Source organism: Falco naumanni, chromosome 10 (assembly GCF_017639655.2).
Source record: "Falco naumanni isolate bFalNau1 chromosome 10, bFalNau1.pat, whole genome shotgun sequence".
Lineage (NCBI taxonomy): Eukaryota > Metazoa > Chordata > Aves > Falconiformes > Falconidae > Falco > Falco naumanni.
In genome coordinates this window covers 19,442,334-19,453,952 of record NC_054063.1, presented here as the reverse complement: position 1 = coordinate 19,453,952, position 11,619 = coordinate 19,442,334, and the positions used below count along the sequence as shown (strand labels likewise).

General features: G+C 46.7%; 1 protein-coding gene across 5 annotated transcripts in view; it reads right to left on the bottom strand.

Moving 5' to 3' along the window:
• Positions 1–1,463: 1,463 nt before the first annotated feature.
• Positions 1,464–11,619, bottom strand: part of CEND1 (cell cycle exit and neuronal differentiation 1) — a 22,786-nt gene continuing 12,630 nt past the window's right edge. For all 5 annotated transcript variants that reach the window (XM_040609711.1, XM_040609713.1, XM_040609714.1 and 2 more), the window contains one exon: positions 1,464–11,494. In XM_040609711.1, coding sequence (XP_040465645.1) covers positions 10,918–11,319 — 402 coding nt within the window. In that variant the 5' untranslated portion in view covers positions 11,320–11,494 and the 3' untranslated portion in view covers positions 1,464–10,917. The remainder of the gene's footprint in view (positions 11,495–11,619) is intronic.

The window sequence follows — 11,619 nt, the reverse complement described above, 5'->3', positions numbered from 1 at the left end:
TGGAGTGGAAGGCAGCAGGGGAAAGCAATGTGTAGTTTAAGATAATAGTGAACATAGCCTCTGGGTTTTATACTTTTTAAATTCCTATAAATATGTGGAGGGGAAGAAGTAGATGAAACACATAATGGATCGGTGGAGGATACCCAAACCAGTGTTTGAAAGCACCAGGCTGATGCTAGCTTTGCTCCCTATGTTGGCACCACAACTGCACCGACACCTGCACCAGTGCTGCCGCCTGCCCTGGCAGTGAGAAGAGGCACGTTTTTGGTTTGAAGGAGACACAAGCGGAAGATTCTCCAGCTCATTCCCCCTCTCCACCGAGTGAGCAGCACTGTTCTGTCTCAGGCTGAGGAGGACAGTTTGTGCAGGTGCCTCTGCTGATTCCAAATCACCAGGAAACCTTCCGAGCTGCAGCATCGCCCGCCGTGCCAGCCCCGCCGCAGCTGCACACCCTCTTCTCTTAAGAAGAGATGGGCCAGGGTCTCTGTGGATGAGGGTATGTTTGCCCTTCCTAGGAACTGAAGAGCCTCAGCTCCCTTGAAGCAGGGCTGTCACCGCCTGGGTACCACAGAGGAGACAGCTGTTGCTGCTCATCCATACCCCACTACCCCAATGTATGTGCTATTTCACACACCCTAACTGGGGGCAGTGGGGAGGACCGGTCACCCACCCACCCCAGCTGCTCAGATTCAGGCTCAGAAAAAAAGAATTTATTTGCTGTCCTGCTCTTATGAATATTAAGCTAAAACTTGCATTCTCAGCTGTGTTTCTGCAGCAAAAATCTCATATAATGAATGCTTTTGCAACTAAAGGCTGCCCCTTTTTCCTGGCCCGAGGGAGTTCACAATACTTATCTTCCCAGTTCTTCACAGATTGAGGTCCAAAAGCCTGCAGACTCCTGCAGAGCCCCTGTTTGGAGCTGGTGTAATGTGACAGCAACTATTCACAGTGACATGTACTGCCAAAACCTCCTCCCCGGCTAGCACAGATGTGCTGGGACCGCTGCAGACATCAGCCAGGTGCTCAGGGGGCTGTTTACTTGTGAGGACAGGTGCTCCCAGGCCAACTTAAACCCAAAACCAAGAATGGGCGCACACCCTGATTTGGCTGGGGAGAGGTCAGAGCAAACCATGCAGCAAAGCCTGCAGACCAGCCTGCAGGACAGGGGATTATTGGGATCACAAAGATTTCCTCAGTGGCTCTGGGCAAGTCTTTACACTTCAGTTCCTATGCGGGAGTGACAATAATCATCCTTTGCCTGCTTCCCTTGGGCAGGCTGGGGTTTATCTGGGGCGGGGGGGGGCCTTTTCTTACAGTTCTTCCTGGGGTCGCTAACCCTAGCAAATGTTGAGCCTGTAGGAAACATGGGCATGAGTAACGAGTGAGAGGGAGAACAGCCATTTTCACTCACACCCCCACATACACAAAGATGCTCACATGATGAATTATACAATATATCTATGTGTGTATTTATATCTCTGTATATAGTTTATTTCTCACAATCCTGGTAAGAGTTACAGGTGTACTGGGAATCATTTACAGTTTCACAGCATATGGAGTGGCCATACAGCTTCTGATGTGAGTAACATACAGTGTGTAGAGAGCACACGTTTTTCAACCCATCCACCCACCACTCATACAATGGGTTTTCAAAGCTAATACTAGATTCAGCTACGTAGAAAGCCTGGAAAATGTTAGGGTACAGCGTTGGGTGTCGTACAACACTGTCAGTCACAATGGGACAAGCTAAACTACTTTAATTTTCAATCTAGTATTTCTAGTCTACCTGCATTATTGCATTTATACGCTTTTTTTTTTTTTAAGTCAAAGTAAATAGAATACTATATGGGAAAGGAAAAATTCTTGACTATTTTAGGATTTGAGCTGCAGCCCATACAAAGTGTCCATAGAAGCATAGACAAGATTATAAATTCAACAAGGTATAAATTAGCTGTATAGCTTTGTGTGTAGGTAGGTGTCCATTTCCCTCCAGGAAATGTGTCTAGCAGCATATTGTTTCTGAAAGCAAAAAAAACCCAAACCTGTATGTTGAACACAGGTAAATATGTGTGACAAGCAGGTCTGTTTGTACAGGGAAGAAATCAAGGTGTCACTCTGAAAATTACTACCATTTGGAAAACACATTCAGGCGCTCACTCAAAGCCCACAGATGTCGTTGGAAGGATGCCTGTGGCTTCCAGGGTAGCAGCAGGCATTTCCCTGCTACCAGTGTGTCAGCTTTCCATCTGACTCCTGAGGGCTTTGGATCAGTCCCTGGAAAAGTAACAGAATCCAAGCAAACCAAAAGAAAAATAAATAATAATCCCCTGTAATCTGACCTTCGAGTTCCCTTTCTACAACTGTAGTTTCTCCAAAATTTGTAAACAACCTGCACCTACCACTAGAAGAGAGTTGGTTTTCACTGGGGAGTTGAGATTGCACCTTTTAAAGATTTCAGTTTAAATGGTCCTAACCAGTGACTTGGGAAAAGGCACCAGGCTTAAGAAGGGCTGCTCAAAACTTTGTAAAGCCAAATTATTAACTTGTTGGTTTGTTTGGTAGTTGGTTTTTGGTTTTGTTTTGGTTTTTTAACATGACAAATTGTATGGCACCCTTGTTCTTATCAAATCACCCCAGAAACTTCACTGCTTGAAGCTGCTGTGGCAAAACCAGGGATACAATGCAGGTCTTTACTGTTGCCAAGATGATTAAAATTCCTCTCTTCCTGGCAGGAGTTTTGGTACTGTGTTCATGGGGGCTTTGCAGTATGAGAAAATAAAAAAATAAAGAAATCATCTGTGAATTTCAATCTGGAAGCAACTGAAAGAGAAACAGGAGCAAGAGTAACATGTTGGTCCAAATCCCACTTAACCCAAATCCTGTTTTTCAGGGGGAAAAAATAATCTATTTGATTTGAAGAGTATAGCATCAAAGAGCACAAGTCCCCAAGTACCGCACGTCAGAGCATCTGAGTGCAGCACACACTGTCCAAAGCAGCGAGCAGAGCCAGAGCACAGGGTAGAGCCACACTCGCACCTTTGGAAAGCCAACAGCTGCGATCTGTCACACAACTTGCAGGCTTTGGGTATCAACTTATTAGCACGGTTAGTTGAATGAGCTCTGAATTTTCAAGGCCCAGCAGTCTTGCATTACTGTATCAAATGGTAACACCTGAGCAGCCCATTCAAATGGTAAAAATCCTTGCAGCCTTCTGTGTCCTCAGTCCTGCAGCACACCCCCGGCATGTGAGCTGATTCTCCAAGGCCAGCAAAAATACAGGTCACTGATTTGAGCTGAGAGCCAGCTCTGGAGTGCTTGGGAACCTCTCTGCCTGTATTTTTTGTGGTCCGGTAACCGGAGGACTGAAGAAGGCTTCAGCCAAGCGTAGGGTATGCTCGTGCTGTGTCAGCATTTCTCAAGCAGCCAGAATACCTCACGGCTGGCTATCAGGCAGGCTTCGGTCCCGAGCAGAGCTTGTGGCCATGCAGTGACACTGGCACGGAAGAGGAAGGACAAGGAAAAGGGACCTTCCAGCTGTGGTTCTCTCATCTGCTGAGCTCCTATAACAGACAAGAGCACTTGGCATCTTCAGACTGAGACCCTCAAGCCTTAGTGGTTTGGGCAGATGAAAACTGGTACATTCCCTGCTGTGCCGCACAGCCTGCACTCCTCTTAGGTGCTCGATAGCCAAAGGATGCCTGTCTCTTTTGGGTAGAGGTACCCAAACCCTGCCCCAGCCTTGGGGCAGGGGTTCTGCCTCACTGTGGAGAGGCCACATCTGCAGAGCTGTCTGGGAAGAAAGTAGAAAAAGGAAAGAGAATACAGTGCAGTAGCCAAAGAAGCAGTAAAAAACAAGCAATAAATTGGATCTCCAAAAACTGATGGAACCGCACAGTTTGTAGCAGTTGAAGATCTGGCATGAGCAGCCAGCCTAGGAATTTGGGCATTAACAAAGAAAGCAGGTCACAGGACTGGACTGATGATCTAAAAGAGAAGAGGAAAAATTCATCATAAACCCCCTTTGCTCAACAGATTAAATTCCTCAGAGCCACTCAATCAAAGTAACGGGATCTGAGCGAAGCACAGCAAGACACAATAGAAGACACAGAAAAATGGTGTCGGATAGACCCAGCCACGTCCAGCTGAACAGCACGTGGGCATGTTCCAAGCCAATGTCTCAGCTAAATTGCAGTGCCTCCAGTAGCACCTTGCATCATCACCTCGGCTGCTTAATTCAAGATAATCTAGCTCAAGGAGATCAACTTTCTGTATAGCTACCTTCAGTTTGATGAACCTAGATCAAGTACCTTCTCATTTTTGCCATGTATTCACTGCGACAGCTAAGACATCTTATTCTGTGCTCTCTGTCCTTAATGCCACTTAAAAAATAACTTCCCATTAATGATAAATTAATATTTCAAATGGATAAACTTCAGAAGAGAACTAATCTCCAATTGAATGAGGACAGGAGAGATTTAAAAAGAACAATAGGGCAGAAAAAGTCACTGCAGAAGTGTTTAGGGACGGATGACGGGCTGAAAAGAGAGCAGTAATATTTAATCCACAGTACTAGGCAGATGCTGCTCTCATCACACTCTCCTGGCTTCTTCGTAACCCACAGAGCAAAATGCTGAAGTATGGGGGTGGTACTTCAGCCCTGGCCCAGGGGATTGCTGCACAGGCTTCATTGCCTCCTGCAGCGGAGCTGTCAATCGAGCCCCACTCATAAGACCTGAAATGTGCAGGCAGCCCAGGCTGGATCTTCAGCATCGGTGGATTCCTCCCTGAAGGAGTAAGAGACCAAATACCTCTGGTGTAAAGCAACAGGAAATATCCTAATTCCAGCCTTCCGCACTGAGAATGTAATTAACTTAGATACAGAATTTTTATTATCCAGATCAAAGCCAGTTCTATTCAAGAAGAGAGGTGCCTAATCTGTAAAGAACTGCAGTCAGTTTATGAAAAAGATTATATGATGCAGTTGCCTACCCCTGTGGTGGGCAGATCTTCCTGGCTTGGGAGATTTCTCCCAGCTTCATGGTGAAGGGAATGAAACTGCAGTAAGATGCTACACAGCTTGGGAAGGGAACCAGCATCCCTGCTCTAGCATGAAGTCACAGACTAAGAGGATCAAAGTGCAGGTCGGTTGGATTTTCAGTCCTTTTCAAAGCAAAGCATGTGAAAGCCCTTCAAAATGCCCAAATCATAAACTTGCAGCTTCCCTTAATCGTACAAAGTTGGTTGTAGAAAACTTCAGATCTTTTTCTTGCTTCACTAACCCTTTAAAATTGAACAGAGCCAACAAAAGATCATTTGGAAAAGTCAGTTAGCAAAGGTTAATTTGCATGGCATTAGAGTTGGTCATTTTTGCTTTTGTCCAAGAAAAAAAGAAAGAAGTGGGTAGAGTATAAGAATTAATATGCCCTTACCAAAACTGTTAAGACAATGAAATCGTGCTTTTTTTCTCTGCATTTCTCTGTACTGTTTCTTGTACCCTCTCAGAAGCACTGACTTGAAGCTTTGTGTAGAGCTGATTGACATTCCAAGAATTTCACCTTTCAAATACATTTTTTTCCTTTTTTGCTCTGTTTCTTGAAGAATATTTTTTCTCTCAAATCTTCAGGACTGTTATTTTCAACCTATTCTAAGAACAGTTAGAAGGATGCCGATTTCTAAACCCCAGTGGCATTTTCAGGAAAGGAAGGGAAATTTTTGAGGCAGAAATCATCTCTCACCAACTCTAGGGCTTTTAGTTACATTGTTGTTTATATACAAATACAGATGTAGATATAAGCATGGTTGTAAGCCAGGCTGCCTCAGTTAATACCAGAGAAAACTACTTTCCTTACACTCAGCAGAAGGACTAGGGAATGGTTTTGTCAAGTTTAAAAAAAAAAATAAACCACACGCCATTGAGATCATTTTACATTTTACAGTGACCTGCAATCGTATCCCTGGTGCCAATAAGATCTCAAAGGCCTGAGCAGAGCATGGTGAAGCTAACAGAAAAATTCCCCATTTTCAGTAGCCTATGGATCAACCCCTACACTTCGATTCAGCAGAGATAGAAACCCATTTTTAATTTATCACTCAACCTAAGGGAACCAAGAAGTGCTTCAGGGCAAGCAACTGTTCAGCGCCTTAAGCGTAAGCTGGAGAGGTGAGCAGCAGCTGCAAGAATGCATTCTTACCCTCCTAAAAATGCTGCTGCATTATCCTTTGGCTTCCAGATTTGTTTGTGTCCTACGGCAGAACTGTTAGGAATAACAGGACTTATCCATAGCGTAGGTCAGTAGAAAGAGGAAGCAAAAGCATAATTCATTTCCCCTTTCTTAAAGCTAGAAGCATTAAAACCCTTCTATCAAGTCGTCCAAGAGAGCATAATGACATCTTTATATTTGACTAAAACTTTTGGCTCCTTAAAAATAGATTGAGATTGAGTGTAGTAATTAAATCTATAGCTTTAGTGATAAGCTACAATGGCTGAATTCAGTTTTGCAAGTTTATAGACTTTATCAAAAGAGTAAACTAGCAATCTAGATCTCTTCAAATCCCAAGCACAGAGTCTGATTAGTTTTAAGCATTAGTCATTCTCCCCATGGAGATATCGCTAGAAGGACTTCATATCACAAACACCACACAAAGAATAACATCAAGCAAATAACGGCATGTGCTCAGTACGAGAAAAGACAACTATTTATTTAGCACAGCGAGTTCAGTCATTTAAGCCGTCTGCTTTGACAAATTTGGTTTCAATCTCACTTCAGTTCTGAGAGAGGTGAATTTGCTCTTCTCAGCCTAGTTCTCGCTGGATTTTTTTTTTTTTTCTTCCTCAAAATGAAACCACTGCACAGCCTGGCACATTAAGGCAGAACAGGAAGTGTTTGCTAAGAGGATGTCATTTGCAAGTCAGGACTGGAGTGCGTTGCCCCGGCTTAGGAGCTTGTATGACATCTACGCTTGATCTACCCGACTCAAATCAACACTAGACCCACACTTCGAAAAGCACTACAACACAGTCCAGTATAGTTAGTTCAGTATAGTCTAGAAGTGCCTTATTTTAAAGCGAGTAGCCCACACTACTATCCAGGGAAGGGAACAGTAATTTTGAGCTTCTAGCACAAATGGGCACATCGTACATTCAGCAGTTCACTAGCCATACATTCTTTGCACTAAGAAGAAACCAGGACAAAAAAAGGAGTTCAGGTGCTGCATGGCATGATGCAAATGGCACAAAAAAGACATCACGGACACTTTGTGTGAATGCAGGGGAACAAATGAAGGGTCATCCCCAGGTTGGGTTGGTTCTCCCCACCCCCAGCTGCAGTCATATAAACATACATGTATGTATACATACATATGCAGAATATTCTTCAAGGCAGGGCGGTGTATATACACATACACACAAACACAGGTGTTTTCCAAACCGAACTGCCAAAGAGGTGGGTTCCAGGTAGTGAATCTGGACAGCAGACAGCAACGCTAGGTGATGACAGTAAGTGGAAAACCCTTTAGGAATGGGACACACGATGTTCACTGCCTGGGGAGGGTTCACGTGCGGTTACATACCCAGCTGGTGAGCTGCGGTCCCATCACCAGCTCTGTGGTGTATTTCTGGATGAAATTATTGGCCTTGCATCTGAGTGCTCTAAGGGCACGGGGGGGTTGGAGGTGGACAGAAATAGTTAAGGCTCACGTTGGCTGAGAACTGTTTTTTCCCGCTTCTAGAAGTTGTCAAAGGTTAAGTCAGGGAAATAAAAACACTTTAGAATGCAAAATAGGAGACTCAAATGAAGCAAGTGTTCCTCTTTCCTCCCCTTGTATCTATCTATGCTGGCCAGGGCAGAATAGATAGATGCCCTCTCTGCAATGTCATCACCCACTGCTGAAACAAATAATCTGTGCCCAGGTCGGAGAGGGAGAGAGCAGACAGGACAGGTAGAGGTGTCTCTTGTTGACAGAGCTCCCACTTGAAAATGGAAGTTGCTGTCTGAAAGTCACCAACCTGCTTTGGCAAAACATGAATCAGAGCAGGAGCGACTGGTTTCCCTTCCTCATGAGTGACCTAAGCAAAATTTCCCTACAGCCAAGAGCTTTGTGCTTCAGAGATCTGAGGGAAGAGGAGCCCAGGAATAGCCATCCCCACATCCATGCCCTGTAATTTGGATGCATTACTCGGTACCCAGTGGGCACAGGCCCCTCAGTCACGGGGATCAGGTTCCTGGCAGGACCATACTGCGGTTTGCTTCTGACTTGTGCACTCACATTTCTCTTGTGGGGAACCAGAATGCACAGTTCAGGGTGCAAGCAGGAGCAGGGGGAGCTGGTATGCAATGGGGTCCCTCCCCAGTCTGGCAAAAGGACATGCCTCGGGCACTGCCAGGGTCCAGGGGCTCTGCAGCACTCCCAGACCCCACGTGTGGATGCAGCAGCCTCACCGTGTCCTCTTGCAAAGCCCTGCCACAGTCACTGCCAGGGAGCTGTGCTAGCACTGCTGCTGAGCTACATTCTCTCACATCTCTGCTTTCCAAATACCTTTCCTATTCCTTCACTATTGTTTGCCCTCCACTCTCGCCCCTAAAAATAAGCTTTGACCATCTGCAAAACTGGGTGAGGGGAAATCAGTTCTCTAGAGAAAGTGGCATTATAGCAATACCCCTCCACAGACCCTTCTGCTTCAAATCGGGTAAATTCTCCAGGCTGTGACACACTGCTGCAAGGAGTCACATCCACAATACATGCAGAGTGCTTTAAGCTGCAGGATTTCACCTGGGGCTGTAGCACTCATTCCAAAAAAAAACCAACATGCCCAGCCCTGGCTCTTTACTGGTAGAGGTAGGCATTAGACTCCAGCTTTTTGCAGCATGCTGTTGTTCAGAAGACAGCATCTGACACTCCCAGAGGCTGGGCACCTTTGGGAATACTCCATGAGCAAATGACAAAAAGGGGAAAAGAGGATGACAAAGTCCACCATAGGAATGGCCAGGCCGCATCAAAAAAACCTGTTGTTTGGGGAAGCCATGTGCATTCAGCAGGCCAAATTCTGAGGTAAGACAGACAGACATGAGCCAAGAGAATTGCCAGATAGGGTTGTACACATCTACCATCTTAACCAGTAATCCTGCCAGAAGCAGACACTGCAGAGGCAGACCCTGAGGAACTTACACCTTTCTCTAGCCCTGTACCCACTGAATGTATACATCCAGGCTCACTTAAAGATGTATGGCTTAGGCTCTCTAACTGAACTGTCACCACCTCTTGCTTATCACTATAAAACCCTGCCCGCAGGCTGCAACTGCCACCGAGCTCAAGGCTCTGTGGTTCTGACCTCATCTAATCTCTGACCTAATTTAAAAATGAGATGTAAGGTGTTTCTTGTAAGACTCTTTTTTTTTTGCAGTAGCGCAGCAGTTAAGAGTCGTCTAATGGAAGCTTTCAGAATAGGTTCTGCCCACCAGAAGGGCATCAGCTGATGCACTAAACAGCCTCTCTCATCACCTGCCTTCCTTCTCCCCCTTGCAAGGTCTGGCTTTAGAGCCAAGGTACTCACCCATGAAACCAGGCTGCTCCAGAGGGCTGGGAATTTGTTTCCATTTCCCAATCGTGGAGGAATCACAAATCCCTGCTACTGCCACAGGAAGGAGGTAAGCAGTTCCCCCACGACAGGTGGGCTTCCAGTGCCCTTGAACAGGGTTTCCCTGGTATAAAGCAGGTCAGTGTTATTCTCATGGGGTCCATGTGCTCTCTGTCCCTTAAAACCAGCTCATGTCTCCCATTTTTCTACCTTCTCATGTACCAAGAGAGCATAGTCTTCAGTGGGGAAAATAAATAAATAAATAAATAATCAGGTGAAAGGCCTGATCCAAAGCCCAGAGAAATGAACAGTGAGAGTCCAGCTGACCTCAAGGGAGTTTGGGCTGAGGCCATAGCATCCTGCAAAGCCCAGCCTAACTTTAGGAAATACTAGATCCAAAACAAAGTCTCTCTATCCCCACACGCTGCCCATATGACCTCGGCAAGCCACGAGAGCCCGCAGGTTGCCTGCCAACGTGCAAGAAACCAAGCAGGTGGCAGCTGCTGCCTGCCGGAGGTCAGCACAGGACTTCGCGAGGTATCTCCGTGCACTGCTGCCTGTGCTGTCGGTCAGCGCACGGCCCCGCTGCTCGCTCCCCCGGCAGCTCAGCCCAAGAAATGACTTGATGCCACGTCCCAAGTTGCTGCTCAGCTCCACCATGCTGCAGCCTCCGCCTCCAGCTGCAGCCAGCCTGTTTTCTCTGGGGCACTTTCGAGTTGGGTTTTCAAAAGGTGGGTTGATGAGCAGCAGGTACACAAGACACCTATTAGGGATCATGCTTTGCTGTTTGGTCAGGCAGCTGCCTTCTGCCTGCAATTGCCCATTGCTTCCCCAGCATGGAACACCAGCCCAACACAGTGACAGGCAAACTGGGCCTTAGCACTAGGCTCTGCCTCCCCTTCTTTACCACAACCCAACTTAAAAACAAACCAAACGAACCAAAACACAAAGCAGGGACTCTGGATGGGACGTAGAACACTTCAGACTTGAAAACAGGGGACTGCAAGAGAGGTGGGGGTGTCTCCCAGGGAGGACAGCAGGGGAGGGGAGGGGACACCGTCATTTACACTGATCAGGAGAAGCTGTAATCTATACACAGTGGTATAAGCCAAGATATATTACATGAAAGAACACACTGAGTGCATGGAGTTACCCACACCGGGTCAAACTGGCACAGTTGTCTTGAACAAGACTCTTGGAGTTGCAGTTGGTGTTTGTTGACCTATCTAGCTCACTCTAGATATATATATATAGAGATATGTATAGAATTTTTCTGCATGCATTTGTCTCAAAAGGAGCTGTACAGCTGGGTTGGGTTTCTCATCCCCACCCCGTCTCGGTCTTCATTTTTTCCGGGCTAGGAACGCCACTCCCACAATCACAGCGAGTGCAGCCACCGCCACTCCTCCGACGATGATCAAGGGCTTCATGTTGTCGAAGATGCTGCCTGGTGACTCCTCAGAGCTGTTTCCCTTGTGGTCAGAGTCAGGGGACTGGCTGGTGGCCTCTTGTGTCTCCGTGGTGGCAGGGCTGGGTTTCAGGCTGCTGTGGTTGTTCACAACGGCGGCATCACCACCCGCTTTCTTGGCGGCAGAGGTGGCAGTGGCAGGAGCAGGCTGCTCTTTGGGGATCTCCTTCTTGTCTGCATTTGTGGCAGGCCCAGGGTTGGGCTTTTCTGGCTTTCCAGAGCTGGGGGCCTTGGCGTCGGGTTTGTTTCCACTTCGGACATTGCCTTTGGAATCCATCCCTCTGAGTGCTGTGGGTAGTGATCGGATGCCACGTGCACGGGGCTATCCCAGCTCTTCTCTGGTGCCTGGCTGCTGGAGAAAGCAGAGGAGCCACCTGAGCTCAACCCCTCAGAATAGATGTCCTGGGATGATTGTCACACTGGCAGTGTCCTATCTGGACATGATACAGCACCTGGAAGAGGAAGCAGAGCAATGAGAGGTGAGCAAAAGGACAGAGCAAGCCAATGCCGCTCTACCTGGAGGCAACACAGAAGACAAAACTGGGGGGAAAAAAATGTTGTCTTTTTCTTTAGTAAC